Consider the following 19,221-nt stretch of genomic DNA (forward strand, 5'->3'; position numbering starts at 1 on the left):
TTCGACTGTGCACAGAATTTGACTTGACCTGTCACAGGACCACTTCGATTCACACTTATTGAATTGATTTCCCCCTGTTGGGCTTCTATCAACTTTATCTCCGTTTCAGCTGGGTACCTTACAGAGACCTTCAATTGAGCACCCACGGAGTGCCGGACCTCTCTGACAAAGGCATTGCAAGTTGCTTTAAAGTTCAATCACTCATCAGCAGTTTAACTTCATTTGCGTCTCTTATCACACACGTTTTAACAATGTTCGTTCCAGCGTTCGCCATACAATGTTGCTGCTTGCAACCTTGGCTTCAACACAGACTGGTCTCGTATCGGTCTCTCAAACTCAGCGGCTCGGTTTTCAGTGAAGCGGCTTTGTTCTTGGAGCCAAGGACAGTACCATGGTGGCTGGAGATTCTCCCCACCTTGTCAGGCCCCGGGTACCTCCAACACACAATGCAGCACACTTTAGCTTGGTTTCCTGGTCTTATGCTTTCTCTCGAGGTTTCATAGACGCAACGGTTCCTTGTCAAAAAGGTCAAGGGAACTTCCCTCCTTGCTAATCCCCTTCTGCGTCACTGTCTTTCTCCTCTTTTTAAACTGCCATCTTGGAACTGCTGTTTCCTCGTGTGCTTTGCCTCACTCAGAGTGTGCTCTCATGCTCTGCCTTTTATCCCTGTGGGGAAGTGTAATAGAGGTCAGATGTGAGTGATCTTCGATAAAAGCCTAACCTCGCCTGACCACAGCATAGGGACATGTCAGGTACACGGCTCAGGTGTTAGTCTGTTTTCCCTTAGAGTAGGCTTGTCATTGGGAAAGTGTTTGTGTTTTAAGGCGGGGTGGGGAGTGTAGAGTTCCTAAAAATTCTCCCCGGTAGGATGGGGTTAAGGTGTTACAGGGAAGGGCATACCGCATGTCACCATCCTGTGTCCACCTCACAAAGATCCCTCACCAGGTGATCCTCCCGCACTGGTCCATCCCCAGGAACTGGATCCAAAAGCGATGGCCGTGTCCTGGCCACCTGATGACAGATCCCGGGGACTAGTGGGTGAGACACCTTCTGATTTCTCACAGGTATAGCCAGACCCAAATCCCCATCATCACCCTGGGGAACAAACTATGGTTCAAGGTGACAGTGATTCCGAATTTGCCAGGCCAATTGATCATAGGTAGCGCATGGTACCCCAATTCATTCAATCGATGGCTCAAATGGCTAAAATTGAGATGAGAGCGGAAATGCTTGGTAGTGAGGTGACAAAGCTGAACATACCCCAGAAAACCAAATCTTCAATAATAGACGGGGACGCCTTATGATATGATATGATAGTTTTTTATATAGCGCCTATACACAATGTGTTTCAAAGAACTTCAAGGCAAGGGAGGGAACAAGGGAAAATACAATGACATTCTTACAGACCATGAACAGTAAGGATGTGAAATTAACTATCGTACTCGGCCTGACGACATTTCAGATAGTGCAAGAGCTAAGACATAGATAAGGAAGGGAGGGGGAGAGTGGGAAGGAAATGGAAACAGACTGGCTACTACCGTACTAGGCCTGACGACATTTCTGGTAGAGACGGAGAAAAACAAGAGGTGAGGGAGAGGGGTGCAGAAAGGTAGGGGAGGAACAAAACAAGCGACTATCATACTAGGCCTGACAACATTTCAGATAGTGCTGGAGGGGGGTAGGGAGAAAAAAAACAGTAAGGGGAGGGGGGAGGAGACAGACGAGGTTGCTATCATACTAGGTCCAGGGACAATTCTGATAGAGTAAGTGCTTAGAAGAAAGTAAGGGGAGGAGATAGGAAAAGGGAGAAAGGGGGAGGAGGAGAGAACAGAGAGTAAGCAGCCAAAAAGAGTGGAGAAGCAAGAGGGGAGAGCGAATACAATTGCAGAAGCCAGTAGTAACACAATGTTGCAAGCCAGGATACAAGATGAAGATGGGAACAGCATGATTCAGGGCCACCATGAGTGCAAGATGCAAGGGAAGTCCAGCATGAGAGTTGAGAAAGGGTGACGCACTGTGAATGAATGAAGTCCATAAAAGTCAAATCCAGCATTGGCCACAAGACAGTTTTGGTGAAACGAGAATTTATCAGGACAGACTCCTGCAGAAGAAGGCTTGAGTGGGGTTAGGGGGGAGAAGGGTAGAAGAATCAAGCAAAACAGGCAACACCTGTGTGCGAGAATAGTGGGGGCACAAGGGAACATGACGGGGGGGACCAGAGGGGGTGGGATGGCATGTGGGGACAGAGGGAGTAACATGTTGGTGCATGCTTACCAGCTGTCTGGGCAGGGGTTTGGGCCCTGGGTCCTCTCAGTCCGACCATGAATTGCCCTTTTCTTCGTCTGCCCTTCGCTTAGGACGCCCGGGCGACAGACACCCTTGATCTAAGAGTTAAGAGCAGGAAGGAAGAGGCAGGGCTAAGAAGGTGGGCGGTGCTTAGGCCAGGTGACCTAGATCCACTTGCACCTGCTCCCCATCTACAAAGGAAAGAGGCTGGAGGGCTCCTTAAGTAGGGAAAATGAGCGGCAAGCAGGAAGGCACAAGGTGGGCAGGGCTTAGGCCATACTCACGAGGTGAAGGGTATGTGACAAATCCCACAGTATTGCAACTGTTCCCATGGGGGACTTCCCATGAGGCCAGGAAGGTGAGGTCGCTACCCGATAGTCCCCCTGGGGATGGTACTCAGCTAGTAGATCTCATGGGGAAGACGCTTAGTGAGCCGGAAGTCCACAGTCTACAGCAAGCAGAGACGGTTCCCGCTAAGTAAGCCAAATCAGGGGGTAACGCCATGAAAGGTACCTGGGTTACCATAGTGGGTGGCAGGGATCACAAGGAGCAAAGGAGGCAGTTGGGGAAAGCGGAGGAACCCCTTCTCCCTCTTCCCAGTCGCTGGGCAGAAATACAAAGCGGACATACAAGAAATCGTGGCTGGCTGGTTAGTGAACCATGCCTGGCCAAAAGTGACAGCAAACCTGAGAGAGGGAACTGGGACCCATATTAAACTGGGGAAGCCGCACAAGAAGAATACAGAAGGGTCAAGGACCCATTGCAGCCTAAGGAAATGTGCAAACAAGGTGCTGGGATCCAAGAAAAATCAGGGAACCCCTGAAGGCAAAAAGGGGTCCGGAGCCCATTGAAAGGAGAAAAAAGATACAGAGCAGGTCTGGGAGACGCCAAGGTATTACAGAGCGGCCTGGGATCCATATAAGAAGTCAGGGAAGTCCAGAGAAAGCTTAAAAGGGCCAGGGACTGACCTAAAAAAAAACACAGACACAGAACAAATTGGGCAGACCCTGGGGCACCCCAGAGGGGTATGGGACCCATTCCCAAGTACGAAGGAAGAAGTAAAGATAAAGGGTCAAGGGCCCGTTGTTAAACACACTTTGTGGAATAACAAAAGCTACAGTAAGTGTGAGACAGGCATGGTATAAAGAGAGACACAGACTCAAAAGTATTCGTTTTAAAAACCTTTATTTACTAAGGTTCCTGGGGTGGTGGAATGCCTGACTGGCCTTATTCTAAAATGATGGTTCCCTTAACTGATGTTTCTAATATCCGTCGTCGTCCAATAGTCCAAAATAAAAGTCTGTTTGTGTCTAAAACTATGCTTGCCCTTACGCTGTACAAACATGTGATAGGAAGTCTTTTGAAAAGGAAAAACATTGGTTCAGCAAAAATGGCAAAACAAAGTTGGTTTCAGGTGGTCTTCTCACCAGGTGCAATTTGGACAATGTCACAAAGATGGGTTCACTCAGCAGGGCTGTTCGCACGACCTTCTCCACAGGGCCCTTACAGTGAAAACACCTCCAATGTCCTTCAGTTCCTTGGGGTTCCCTTCCCCAAGCTTTTACTTGTTCACTTTCAGCTTTCAATGCAAAACAAAGTCAGTTTCTTCAATATGTCCCTCAGGGTTCTCCTTCCCCAAGCCCAGGCCCTTCTTCCAGTTTTCAAAACACAAAGTCAGCTGGTCAGGGTGTGCCTTTTCTCATGTACAGTCTTTCCTGCATATCATCCTCTTATGGGGTAGAATCAGAGGCTTTCGAAAAGTATAGGCTCTTAACTTTCCTTCAGTGCGACCACTCTGACGCTTTGCCTCTTTCTTGGTTCGTTACTCTCACTTCCTTTTGAACTTTTTATCTTCAGGTGCTTCCTGCACCATTTTCCTATGTTTCTTTTCCTTTTCCGTGCACACTTACGCTGACCTGTATTCTTTATCTTGACTGTTCCTCTTGCATGCTTCTTACACTTGCTTCTTTCTTTTCGTGCTGCTGGCACCTGTTTTTAGACAGTCCTTTCCTTCATGCCTTTTGCACCTTTTCCCACGGCCTTCTGGCCCTCCTTCATTCATATTGTTTCATTGTCCAACACACACACATGCGTCTCGCGCTTTCACTGTTACACTTTTACTTGCATCTTTGTTGAACGCCCCTTCAAACGTGGGCCTCTTTCTTACACGTTTGTGGCGTTACCTAGTATGGTGCGCTTCACAACCGGGCTCTGCAATGCTTTCAGACTCACCAGGCTGACTTCTGAGCCGCCGCTTCACACCGACTCTACGTTCCGAGGTCAGGGTCTCACCACCTGCCCCTCGGACACTCCTAAGCTGTCTCATCAGCCAAGGGGAACTCACATTCACATACACAAGTTCTGCGGGGCACCAGCAAGCCTCTCGGCTCCCATACACGGACCCTTCCTGGCTCCCTGGAGACATGGCTCCCTCGCCATGATTCTTCCCTTTCGCACGGAAGTTCCTCAGCGTCTCAGCGTCCCAGTCTCTGGTCCTGGACAACTCTGGTGTCTCCGCTCTCCTCCCAACTTGTTCTCCTGCTTGCTCTCCTACTCGCTCATACCTTTGTGTCAGACCGCACCTATTATAGTGAAAAGACCAGTCAAGTGGAGTCAGGTGTGAATGGTTACTATTAAATGTCTGACTATTAGTGGGACAACTTAAGTTCTTTCTATGGTAGGTTCCTCTTACTTTCCCCATGTAACTCCTAAGGGTAATCTTGATTGATCTTAGTAGCATCTTCTTCGTCTCAATATTTAGTGTAGAGGGGGAGATGGGGTGAGACTGGAGATACCCCATAAAAGCCAAGGGAGAGTAGGTTGGGGTGTTTCTCGGATTGGGGAAATACCATGTTTCGCCCTTGGGTATCCTCCTCCCATTCCCTCGTGACCACTCCACTCAAGTGATCCTGTCTTGCTTGTCCACCCCCAGGGTCGGGATCAAAAAGTGATGGCCATTCCATGGCCCCCTGAATGGAAGATCCAGAGGGAGTGGGTGGGAGAATAAAGTCAGGTTTTTCACACAAGTCTGGCAAGAGAGTAAGCAAGACTTGTTATTGCAATTGTGAAGTTTGCATTTTGATGATTGTTTTGAAACACAGCTGAGCTACAGTCACGTCTGGCAGGAGAGTATACCAGACTTGAGGCTACACTCTGTGAACTTTGCTTTTGATAACTGTTTTCTCGTGGAATACAGCTGCAAGCGAAGAAAGAATGACCAACAGTCAAACCTGGCAGGGGAGTGAACCGGATTTGAGGTCTAGTATTTATTTTTATGCAAGTGCATCTATCTAAAACAAGAAGATATACAAATCAAGTCTAGTAGGATACTGAACCAGACTTGATAAGACATTTGTGGAGTGGAAAAAGAAGAGGGGAAGGGTGTTTTCTTGTTAAGATTTGAACATTAATAACATTTTAGTTGGAGTCGAGAACAGGAGAAGTATTCTTCTGGATCCAGAAGGTCACAGTTTTCCTTAGTTAACTTAGTGTGTAAGGGACAGAAATAGGTTTAGACACAGGAAAGTGGACATTTTATGTTTTTGGACTTCCCGACAGAGTTATTAGTCTTTTTGTTGAGGTAGGGAAGCACCTCTTAGAAATAGGGCCAGATAGGTTTTTCCTTTTCTTTATCTTTAATAAAAGTATTTGCCAACAAATATGCCACCTCTATGTCAGACTGGTACTTCTGTATCAGGTAAAGGACCTCATGAGGTGGTAGCACTCACACACACACTGATAAATGGTAAAGGATGGTAAACTGTCCATAAAGATCCAAATTATAAGCTGTCATTGCAGAACACTGCACTCTGACCTGGAGGGTTTTTGGAAAGAGTATAAATCCTGTGGTACCCCAGCCCAATATAATTCTTGAATCAATGTACGACTGTGGTGGTCGCAGACATGGGGAGTTAGACAGAGAACCAAACAACTCTACCTGATACTGGGATGCAAGATAGGGGGGCTGAATTCCTCTTTATGGGGTCCTGGTACAGCTGCAAGAAACGGTGCACCTGAGGAGCAAGATCAGGGTCATGGGCCTGTTGAAGGCAACACTTCTCTCCTTTCTCAGAATTTGCAGAAATTGTGCACTTGTATATGCTGGACAGAAGGAGTTCAGGTAGTCACAGGACGCGTGAAGCCCGTCTGCAGGGAGGGAATTTTTGTTGCATCACTGGGCTTAGGCAATATTCCCTTTTTCTTAGACCGAAGCAACTCCGACTGCAGTAATGGGCTTAGAGGACTTGTGTAAAGACCAATCCGAGTCCTGTGAGTGAGTCATAAAATGTCCAGCCAGTGGTTGAGTTCACAAGCAACCCTCAGCAGTTAAGGTAGGCAGAAGCTTGGTGGGGTGCCTAGTGTTACACCTAGGTGGCACTTTGGCATGAATGTTGGAGTGGTGCCTAGATGACACTCCAGTGTATGACCTGGTTCAGTGTATGGGTGCACCAAGACAGGAACAACCCGTCCCCTTTTGTGCAATCTGTTGGGAACATATTGCCGGGTCTGGGAGCCTGTGATTTGATTTATATGTTTACTTTTCCCACTCCTGCTGTCCACAAAGTCTCTGAATTCCACCGAAGGAGGTCACCAAAAGTAGTCTTCCCACCAGATGAGTCAGTCATAGAGTTAAAGTGAGAAACAGCATGAGTTAGGGGGTCAAGTTGGTTTCCAGGCCAAAACACTCCAGGAAACAGTGCAACGGGGCCAGGCACCAGAAAAACATTCACTCACCAGAAAGACATTCTCGCCTTTCTGCTAGCATAGCATAAGTTACAGGATGGGAGGTAAATTGTGGTGCTGAGAGTGCAGACCACCACAGTCCCATCAAAACAAAGAACAGGACTGCCAGAGAGGTGCATGTATGGGCATTTTTCACACATGAGTTGCGGACACATGTTCACAAACTCTATGCTCCACAACATAGTGCTCTGGTCCTGTCCCCTTCCTAGGGATAACATGCCAAAGGGCTAGACTTAGGGGACAGGACATAGGAGTTTGCAGTTACAGCAGACTAGATAAAGCAACCAGTACAGGGTTCTTCTTTTTCTTGAGCAACCTGAAACAAATAATGAAAATGCTTACAAATTAGCAATCTGTCCATCGGCGCCGTTAAAATGAGAAAAAAAACACAATAAAGCATTGATTCATAGGCAACTACTCTAGCAGACTTACGCTCTTCTTCCTTGGGATCAAGCTGTGTAACACTGACTGATAACCGGTCCACACGGTCTTGCAGATTGTTTACCCGGAAGGAAAAACTGTGTGCTTCATTAAAGAGCTCCCCGAAGATATCCTCAGCATATTTGCCTTAGATAAATGAAAAAAGAATATCCACAATTTAGTTAACGTGAAGCATGAACATGGCATCAGGTATCTGTAAGTATAGATATTGCTTTGTAAACTGGAGGCACAACTGTGATACTTAATCAAGGTGTGTCTACAGCCGGTGAAACCCCCACCCTTAAGGATACAGCAGAACAGCACACAAGATGAAAATCAGACTAAAACAGATGAATCAACAGAGAAAAGTAAAGCAATTTTTGTAGGCCTAACACTGGTGTACATATTTCAGCAGAGGTCAAAGGATATCAGACCTCTGGTGCTGCAACTGAGACAGAGCAACCTCTCAATATTTGGTGAAGAACACTTGGAATAAGAAAGTTGAGCAAGTGCAACTCTGCAAAATAACGCATAGAAAGATAGCCTTTATGCATCTCATACAGTCTGCAAATAAATTAGCCCAATGCACTACAATGTTCTGAACGCCATAATTACCACCTTGTATTTCAAACAGCAAACCCTCAGCAACCAGTGTAGATTGAGCGAGATGGGGGTAATGCGCCCGAAGCATTTATTAAATCGAGCAACATTTGTTAGAGTTTCGATGTTCAATACAAAGGGAGCTTAGCGTAGAGAGCATTTCCAGTCAGGGAACTGTGATGAATCCCAGGGTATTGTCACTGCTTCCATGGTCAGGAAGGTGAGGCTGCTACCAGATAGTCCCCCTGTGGGTGGTACTCAGTGGGTGGATCTCATGGGGAGGAACACCCTCCATGGGATCAGCGACGATCACATTGGGAGAACGCAGTATACCCCTTCATCATTTATGTCCCCTCCTTCCTTTCACCCCACTCAGTACCCTGTGGTCCCCCTCACCTATCTGTCCAGAGTTGAAGAAACCAAGTCCCAAGAGAATACTGAAACGAAGAAAAGTTCTACTGAACACTATAATGACGAGGAGGAAGGGTGGAACAATGAAGAATTCCTATAGGAACTAGAATACACCGTCTGGTTGCTGGAGACTGCCTATTGGTTACCCAAAGTACAAATTAGAAGATGGACTAGACATTGGTCAAGCCTGCCCTGATAGCAAAGTTTGAATGCTGCAAATGGGGGGACACCGGAAGAAGCTGTAGACTGGGACGACAGTGAAACAGAACTGCCGTCTCGAAGGGTGCTGCAAAGAACTGGCAGACCACGAGAAACCGAAGAGAAACCAAGCACACGGAAGAATTGTGTAGCCTCCTGGATGGAAGCTGTACAGCCTGACTTGCTGAAGCAGGGACGCAGAGGACAGCGGGAGCCGAGAGAGGGGTCTTGGAAGGTCGCCCAGATAGTCGGAGGAGCCCAAGCAGGACGCCACACAGCAGGAACCCACAAACAAGGTACATGTGCTGCGGACCAAATGAGGGGAGCCTAATGAGAGTCAGGGACCCGATACGAACTGCAGCTGATAGTATATGGGTCAAGGACCCTAAGAGAAATAGAAGGACACAGACACATGCTACCATCACTAGACACTTGACAGGAGAGTAGACCAAGTGTCCTGGAAGGCCAATACAAAGGGGTCTGGGACCCAAGAGAACCAGAGAGGAAGGGAAGTGCAAAGAAGCTGAAACAAGGGGTCAAATGCCCATTTCCAAAAGAGGAGAAATTTTTCTGGAATTCTGAGTTTTATAGTTAGGTCTGGCAGGATAGTGCACCAGACTTGATGCTACAGTTTTGAGTTGGAGGAGGAAACAAGGGGAAGATAAACCCACCCCCCTCCAACCCACTTTTGATGTTTGGAAACTGTGTTTAAAGAGTCACTTATTGTGTTTTCACACCACAAACTGAACTTTAAAGGCCTGTATCCAGAATGAGAAAAGCATCCTTCTGAATCAAGAAGATGCCTAGTTTTTCCTTAGTCAGTGTAGTGTAATGGACGGAAATAGGTTTGGACACAGGTCGATGGACATTTTACCTTGCAAGATATCCTGACAGAGTCCATAATGTTTTTGTTGCGGTAGGAAATAGAAATAGGGCAAGATAGGTTTTTACTTTTCTTTACTTTTATAACCTAAATCCTTCTTCGTAATCTTGCAGATCGGGAGTGAATTGATGGAATATTAGCCCAGAATCTGAAAGAGGAAACGTCCGGGAGTCTGCAGAGTCACAGATAACCTGCTGCAGTGCGTGTATCCCGAGAAATATTGAGGTGTTGTGGGTGCGAAAACGAGACATGCTTCCCCTCCCCCTCCAGAGCAGCAAAACCGTTGGGAGACTCTCCGTATTGACAACAGCGCCGCAGGAGTGAGGGTGTGGGAGATCCCGACACAGAGTACAGCTGAGCCACCCTGGTCTGCGGGGAATGTGTGCTCAGCACACAGAAACAACTTTCACCGCCCGACATGGACCTCCCTCCCCAGTGACCACTGTGTGCACTGAGTGCGAGCGGTTGGTGCGCCTGGGTCGAGGGAGGCCCTTCATCGGTCGGCGGGCAACTGATACAGCAAGTACGTGGACCCAAGCCCCCCCGCCATCCCCAGGGGTACCTCTGCGAGGTCTGGCTGACGCGGCACAACAGCAGGCGGGAAACTGGGCCCCCGACCATGCCTGCAGTGTACACGGCACAGCACATTTGGGACACCCCGCGCCCTCTGGTGCCCGCCCGCAGCCCCAGCACTAACAGCCCTTAGCCCCTTCAAATCGAAACAAGGATGGTGCCGCGGGGGTCCTGGGGGCCAGGAGATACGACTCCCCAATCGGCGGGGACCGATGATGAGAGCCTACAACAGCCTGACTCCAAGTTGTGAGCCCATGAATCCCTGAAAGACTGGTAACAGTATAAGGCACAACGACCAGCAGTGCCAGCTCGAATTCCTACTGCCACATTCTCCCAACTATGCCCAGAGGCAACAAGACCAACAAGAAAGGCCCCATGGATGCATTTGCTCACCCCGGCCTGGAGATGGAGAGGGCGGCTACCCCACACGCAAATTCCCCCCCGGACCATGATACTACTAGAGGCAAATACTTGGAAGCTCTGCAAGCAGGGTTTGCAGCCGTGAACAGCAGACTAAATAATATTGGCACTACCATAGCGTCCATCAAAGCCGATATGCAACAAGTAAACACCCGGGTCACTGAGGCGGAAAACAGGATTGGAGAGGCGGAAGACACCTCAAATAAACACGGCAAAGACAAAGCAGACATCATGAAGTGCCTAAGACAGGTACAAGCGAAGTGCGACGACTTAGAATCGAGATCTCAACGAAACATCCGAGTGGTTGGACTGGCGGAGAAATCTCTCAATGTTCCAAAGGAGGTGTTTCTGGAAGAAGTGCTACGCACCATCCTGCTGGAGGCACAGTTCTCCCAACAATTTCTGTTCGGGAGGGCCCATAGAGCGCTAGCACCTCCCCCCAAACCAGGAGCGCCGACACGCACGGTAGTTGCCCGCCTCCTAAATTATCGTGACAGAGATCAAATCCTCCGCCTGTCGAGGGAGAAAGGAACACTACTGTATGACTCCACTAGAATACACATATACCGATTTTTATAGTGGGGTGCAGGCGGCACGCCGCACTTGTGACCAGGTAAAAAAAGCACTCAGGACAAGCTTGTCCCATATGCAACGTTATTTCCAGCGAAACTATGGATACAACACTCCGGGAAGTCACATTTTTTCGAGTTCCCAGAGGATGCCATGACTTACATAGAGCACAACATCCCACCGCCCACGCTGGACAAAGACCCTACGGCCAAACGGAAAGTGTGACGGGAAAAGATGCAACGGCAACCCCATACACTACGCATCCACCCAGATCTGTGAAGACAGCGCAGCGGCCCTCGGGACAGCCAGTTTGAGTTGCCGAGAACAGCAGCCCAACAGAGCCACCCACCTTTTTTCAAACATTGATGTTCACCATTGAGGTTGTACTGTCCAGTTGGGGAGTGAGGAAGGTGGGGGAGGGGAGGAGACAGGGCACTTTGCCTAGTTGGGAAAGTGAAACAGGAAAAACCGACAAGTGCAAAAACTACACAATGTCAGAACTGACGCAAGAAATGGAGAAAACAGAAAACACATCACCAATGGCCATACCGGGGAAACCACAGGGGGTGAGATTACTTACGTGGAACATTAGAGGCCTGGCTCACCCGATCAAGGTGAGAAAAGTACTGAGTTACGCAAACAGGCACAAAATCAACTTCCTCCTACTGCAGGAGACCCATGCAACGAGAAAAGTGACAGACACGTTTGTCACAACTTGGGGCCCCAAGAAAGTAGCTACAGACTATTCCACACAAGCCAGAGGAGTTCTCACAGTGGTGAATAAGAGAACTTCCAACTCACCAGGTCTGAGACGGATGAGGAGGGCCGCTATGTAATTATTTGGGGCACATTGTACAATAAAGAAATGATCATAATCAACACCTACGGTCCAAACACTGACTCTCCGAGCTTCTATCTAAAGATCCTTACGTTGAAACTCCTGACAGGACATGCCAACATACTATGGGAGGGGGGGGGGGGTCTCAACACGATCCTGGACCTAGACCGAGCATCAGGAGGCTGCAGGACCCACTCCAAATCCGCTCTGACCATACTACAGGCCATGTCCACACTCCCCCTCGCAGACGCATGGAGAGAACTACACTCCACAGGAGAGAGAATATACATTTTACTCCTCTGTACACGGCTCCAGCTCACGTATAAACTATTGGCTATGCACTCCAGACCTCATTTCAGAAGTGACCAACTGCACGATGCACCCCCGCACAATGTCAGGCCATTCCCTGATCCTTCTCAAACCGACTCAGGCTGTAACAGAATATACGACCCGGAAATGGAGGATGCCCCCCTCACTACTAAGGGGCGAAGCATTGATAGAACCACTCAGAACCAAAATAGTAGACTTCCAGACACGCAACGCAGACTCAGTCAAATCCAAGGCAACAATCTGGGAAACTTTCAAGGTCTGGCTCCGTGGGCAACTGATGTCGCAGACATGCAGTGCTCTGAAAACAATAAGGAAGGAACTGGATCAAACCGAACGAGCACTGAGAGACATGGAAAACGTACACGCTCTCAGCCATGATGAGGCCTTCCTACAAAACATCTCAGAACACCTGACGAGATTCAGATCATTGGCCGAACGTGAACTCTACTACCCGACTCAACCCACGAGAGCCAGGAGATACGGTGAAGGGAACAAAGCCAGCCGCACACTCGCAAACCTCATTAAAGCCGAGCAAGGAATGAGACACATAACCAGCCTCACTGACGTGGAAGGAAACGTGAAGACTAATGCAGCCGACATCAACGAGGTATTCCAACAGTTCTACCACAAGCTTTACTCTAACAAAGACCAGGTATCCCCCAGAAGAGCTGAGGGGTTACTTGGACTCGTTCCCCCTGCCCAAACTGAGCGAAACCGAAAGAGCGACTCTAGATCTCCCACTGTCTATCAAAGAGATAGACCAAGCCATAGAGGACCTGCGAGCGGGCAAGACCCCCGGATCAGATGGTATCCCGGTCGAACTATACAAAAATGTTAAAACTCAGCTAGCACCCATACTACTGGAAGTTTGAGAGGAGGATCTAAGTAGAGGCACTACCAAACACCATGAAAGAAGCAATAATAACAGTAGTCCTCAAACCACACAAATCGCCACAGGACGCCACGTCATACCAACCATTATCCCTAATTAACTCTGATGCTAAAATATACGCCAAAGCAATTGCAAACCGTCTCATAAAAAACATGAATTAACTGATTCACCAGGATCAATCAGGATTCATCCCCACCAGATCCACTGTGCTGAACCTCAGAAGGTTCTTTGCCATCACCTCCCAACTGGACCCGAAAGCCAAGACAATAGCGATCACACTAGATGCTGAAAAAGCATTTGACTCCGTATCATGGAACTATATGTACACCATAGTAGATAAAATGAAATTCAGCCCGGTATTCATTAGATACATTTGTGTCCTGTACTCTGACCCTAAGGCGATGGTTAGAACAAGCAAATCGCTATCACCAAGCTTCACACTCAGGAGAGGCACTAGACATGCACATTCACGAAGGGGCATCCGAGTCAGGGGACCTCCCCAGTTTATTTCACTCTACGCTGATGACACAATGCTATATATCAGGGACCCCGAAACCAACCTACCGCCGGTAATGCAAGAAATTGAAACATTTGCTAAATACTCTGGGTACCGAGTCAATCAGGCCAAATCAGAAATCATCCCACTTATGCCCGCTACAATGCAATCCCCGGCCACCACACAATTCAAATGGTCACCCACCTCCGCCCGATACCTGGGAATCATAATGGCTACAGACAAACAGACCCTCTATACTAATAACTACGAACCATACCTTGTACTCCTAGAACACAAACTCAAAATATGGGACAAACTTACGATATTGCTATACGGGTGAATTTCGTTACTCAAAATGGTAATAGTTCCGAAGTTATTATACTTGTTCTGTAACATCCCTATCTGGACAGGTAGATCATTCTTTCAGAGAATGGCATCCGATTTTGTGTGGGGAGGGGGAACTGTAAGACTCCAATTGCCCAAGATGTGTGAAAGGTACGAAACCGGGGGCCTAGCAGCCCCAGACTTTCTATTACGTTTCCAGACAGCCCAAGCGCACTTTGCAAAATATTGGTCAGACTCCAACGAATCATATGCACACACACAGGCCGAAAACCTACAGGCAATGCCCTTCTCCAAACTACAAAGAGACCGGGAGGAGGTAGACCCGGTGGGCAATACTGTGTGAGCCTGGTCCAGCCTATTAGAAAGAGTGGGGTGCGACAACCCATACTGGCCACACCCCCCCGCTATGGCACAACCCACAGCTCGAACCAACCCTTCACAAAGGTGGGACCCAAGAAAGGAAATGCGCACGGGGGACCTATATCCTGATGGGGCGTTTGCGTCGCTTGGGATCGTCCAGGCGAAGGTCGGGCCAGGTTGCTCACGTCACTACAGTACTATAGGTCAAAGTCAGCATGCAATAAGCAATGGCCCTCCTTTCTGGACATTCCACCGACTCACCAATTCTTAACCGACACCATGAGACCAGAAGGTTTTACTGGTAGAATCTCTTCCCTCTATCAAGTGGTCCAACGACATAGCCCCTCAAAAAACACAATGAAAGCCAAATGGGAGAGGGATCTAGGGATCTCTATAGAGGATGCCCAATGGGCAAGATACTGCCAATTCACCAAATCAATCTCCATATGTACCAACTTCAGACTGATTCAATTCAAGATACTGAACCATTTGCACAACACCCCCAGTAAAATCAGCAAATTTGACCCCACATTAAAACCAGAATGTCCTAAATGCCAGGCCCAAGGGGCAATCTCATTTCATATGTATTGGGACTGTCCCCCGATCAAAGATTTCTGGCGCGAAGTGGCCGATACAGTGAGTGACATTATTGGACTCCAAATCCCGGCAGCCCCTTTGAAATACCTACTGGGCGATATTGGGAAGGTCTCAATCAAAACGCGAAGACTTGTCGCAATTGCAGGGGCGGTCGCCAAAAGATGTGCATGGAAGGCAAAAACTCCCCCCACCCGACAAGCATGGCTGAGAGACCCAATATACGTACACGAAACTGAAGAAATATATACCCAAAGTTTTGTGCCCACCTGTAGACCAAAGGACATATGGGCCCCCCTGAGGAGATACCTCGAGTCACTATCCGACATATCAGAAAACGGATCGACCTGTTCTGCCAATGACTCGACCCACCGGCCTACATGAACACTTTTGAGAATTTACAGTGAGCACATCAACCGCCACCTACTCGAACAATGCAAAGGGGACCCTAGCCCGACAATGAGCACCACGTTATAATATGAATCTGTAACCGTTAAGTACATGTCATGCAATTGTAATGCACTTGTCAAATCTTAAAATAAAGGTTTAAAAAAAATAAAATAAAGAATTCCAGATTCCAAAGTTGGATGTATGCGCATATGTTTGTGGGTGTGCAGGAGAAGAGTGAGTAGGAGGCGACAGGGGAAGGAGAGAAAAAGACTGGTAGGAATACATACACCGAATTGCATTTTTTTTGGTATATGGCCTAATACTTGCGAGAAAATAAGGACTGGCAATATGGAGGTGGTCATTCAGTTTGAGTGCATGTGGAGTGCCGCTGTATAAAAGATTGAAAAATATCACAGCCAGTGGGTGGCGGAGACACAGGGGGGGGGGAATGGCCCGCCCATGGCCAGAGCAGGGTACGAACGATAGAGGGATATTGGAAAACATGTCCACGTTCTTAGCAATCAAATATAACGGTAAAAATATTTAAAAGAGAAAAGAGATTTTAGAGTTGTGGAAAAGGTAGGGGACGTAGAGGACAATGGAGAGTGCAAATTCCAGGGTGGCAGCAGCCCAGTCCGAGTTTAGCTCAACCAACAGCTCCAGAAGGTACACAGCCCAGAGGAGGGCTCTAAGCGCTTACCACCTTCCCGGCCATGGGATACACTAACCCAACCTATGTTCCTTCTCGCACCACAGCACCACCCCCATATCAAACAACACCTAACACTACAATATTGCGGGATAGTAAGCCACAGAAAGACCTAGAAGAGGCACTAGAAACAGCACAAGCAGAATTGGCACGGTTGAGAGCACTCAGGGAAGGGGAAGAGTAAACCGGGGTGTGGCCTGGATGAGAGAGGCTCAGAGATATTTTGTTTAGATTGGACAGTAAAGGACGTGGAAATTGAGAAGAGGAAGGGTAGTGACCAAAGAGTGGAGAGTGTGGATTATGGGACAGTGAGGTCTGACAGGTGTGCAGAAAGACTAGAGGGAAGGAGAATTAGACACCATGGATGAACTAGAGGCGCAGGAGGTAACAAAAACTGCCCCAAAGGTAGAGTGCTTGTGGCCTCAGCAATTAAGGTGGGTGGGTCGGAGTGGCCATAAAAAATGGAAGTGATGGATGGAAAGCAAAACTAGGAATGGGCACAGTTACCACTATTACATAAAGGCCCTGGGCGAGCGATGTATCTGGGGCACAGATGGCTAAGAATAACTTGATTAAAGAACTGCTACCCCTCAATGCAGGGGCAGGGAAATGGATATATGCGTTTGAGAAGCAGACCACTGGGATCCCGCTTGCAGTTGGAGACATAAAAAGCTTGCTTGTAGCAATGGAGGGAGATCAGGCCGGAGACGTGTGTGTTAAGGCGGGATATCCAGGAGTTGAGCTAGATGATGACGTATACGCATGGCGCGGCACCCTTTAATAATATCAGGGCACAGGTGTGGGATGCCTTGCTGTGAACATACCCCGACACGCCAGACTTGCAGTCTATAATGCAGTACACAATGGGAGATGATGAAGACCCTGCTCAGTATATTTTGAAAGTGCAGGAGAGGTGGAAAGCGGAGTGGCACCGATCAGTCTCTCTTTACAAACTATAATTATACACCACTGTAAATGGACTAAAGAAAGGGAGAAGGAAATGGCACAAAGGTTGCAGGCGAAGGATGCAAAACTGGTACAGAAAAAACTAGCAAAAATAGCACTTGAAGGACAAAACACAAACAGAGGCGGCAGCACGAACTGATTGTAAGAATAGCAGCGTTCTGGCCAGGTGGAGGGCAAGGGCAATGGAACGGTGGACTACAACAGCAGTATCCCATGTGGTATCAAGGAGGTCAGCAGCGTGGAAGAGGAGGGGCCAGAGGGGGCAAGGGAGGATTGGGGGAGCGGGACCAGCTCAGTGTTAAGAAGTAGGGTTATTTTGTGAGGGAATGCAGAAGTAGGATGAGGTGGGCTATAATCCATATGCGCCTACGGGCCTGGTGCAACAACAGCAACACTTCCCTAAGCCCCCTTTGACCACAGCCATACCATAGGGAATACACCTGGCACACACAGTTACCCCCACAGGTACAGCTGCCTGCTCCATCCAATGTCCAAAGGCAAGTGACCCTGCAAAACCAATTGTACATGGGGCCAGCGCCTACACACAAAGCTGTCCCGAATGGGACAGTGGCACTGTATCGGAAAGTGAGCATTGTGGGGGGAAACCCATTCATGTTCCAGGTACCAATATATGTCCAGAGTAGGACAGCCCTTGCTGGCCCAGTCCTGTCCATGACTACCCACCCTGATGAGGAACCCTTGGTTGGCCATGAGATCGATGACAAACAATTCATCTTTATGGTCGATACGGGTGCAACCAAATCATGCATCATTGAGGGAAACTCTCCAGTATCAGGTGCTACTCTCGACACGTAGGGCTACTCTGGAGCTGTCACCACGGTTCCATACACAGAAGAAGTAGCAATCAAAATAGGAGGAAAAGTGGTGCATGCACCATTTTTGTATTCAAAGACTTCCCCTGTCAATATGCTCGGGTGTAACCTCCTAAACAAATTAAACCTGATTATCACCTTTACACATTGGGGTATAGTATGTGCCACTCCAGCGATGTGTGCAATGAGAGCAATGGTGATCTTTCAGGCCAGGGGTGGGGAGGTGGTGGTTCGTGGCATTACTGTTGACCCCGATATGTTCGTTTATGGGATCACTATTTTACTTGAAGCAGTGCCCAAATTGGTAAAGCGTGTTGGCGGGTACAATCTAATTTCATCTTTAGCCCCACCATAACCGCAGAGCTTGTGGCAGGGACTATACGCTTGCTAGATCTGCAAGGCTGGATGGTATCGGCAAAAAGGATTGTTGTGGTGGGGACAGATTCAAACGGGTGTGAATGGCGCACAGTATTGTGTATCAACTCGACAGTACCCCTAAAAGAAGTGACAGATACAGAATTGTTTGCAGGCCGGGTTGAGGATAATTAAATAGTGTTGGCTATCTGCATCCCCTGTAAGATTATGGTGCAATACCGTAAAGTGCAATGTTCCCTGATGGCCCTTTTCGCCCCACCCTCCTTCACTGACAAAGATCTAGAGCAGGTCTCTGAGTGATTATGCACAACCAGCGCCCATGATTTAGGGCTCTTAAAGGGAGTTGCTTGCGTAAGAATATCACTCAAATCAGGCGTAGCAGTGCCCAGAGTAAAGCAATATCCCCTGTTTGAAAGAAGCAGAGTAAGGAATACGGGACACCCTTACTGCACTCCTCAACGAAGGGATTATTGTACACTCAACTTCCCCATGTAACACAGCTATACACTCAATAAAAAAAGCAAAAGAGGGGAGTTGGAAAATGATCCAGGACCGGTGCCCCCTAAATGACATTGTGCAGGCAGAATTTCCTGTAGTTCCTAAACCTGCAACCATTTTGTGCAGCATCCCCAAGTAAGCGACACATTTCAGTGTGGTGGATTTGAAGTATACCTGCTTTTCCATACCCTTACATCGAGATGCATAATACCTCACTGCATTTTTGCATAGCGGAATGCGGTTCGAACACACAAGACTGCCTCAGGGGCATTGCGAATCCCCCAGTATCTTTAACAGAATCTTGCACGCTAACTTAGGAAACATCCAAGTGCCCAGTACCATCATATAGCATGTGGACGATCTTCTCGTGTGCATTGACTGTGAACAAGTGCCAAAGTGATTCTGTCACTCTTGCAGCATATAGACAGAGCAGAGCTACAGTACTGTCTCCCAGAAGTAGTCTATTTGGGGCAATTGATATCTGTTTATGG

The 19,221-nt window shown here is 48.1% G+C and overlaps 1 protein-coding gene across 4 annotated transcripts in view; it reads right to left on the reverse strand.

Moving 5' to 3' along the window:
* The window catches only part of WASF1 (WASP family member 1), a 999,902-nt gene that overhangs the window by 375,431 nt on the left and 605,250 nt on the right, over positions 1 to 19,221 (reverse strand). For all 4 annotated transcript variants that reach the window (XM_069607752.1, XM_069607754.1, XM_069607753.1 and 1 more), the window contains one exon: positions 7,462 to 7,596. In XM_069607752.1, the coding sequence (XP_069463853.1) occupies positions 7,462 to 7,596 (135 nt within the window). The remainder of the gene's footprint in view (positions 1 to 7,461; positions 7,597 to 19,221) is intronic.

Source organism: Ambystoma mexicanum, chromosome 4q (genome assembly GCF_040938575.1).
Source record: "Ambystoma mexicanum isolate Mex_15411 chromosome 4q, UKY_AmexF1_1, whole genome shotgun sequence".
Classification (NCBI taxonomy): domain Eukaryota; kingdom Metazoa; phylum Chordata; class Amphibia; order Caudata; family Ambystomatidae; genus Ambystoma; species Ambystoma mexicanum.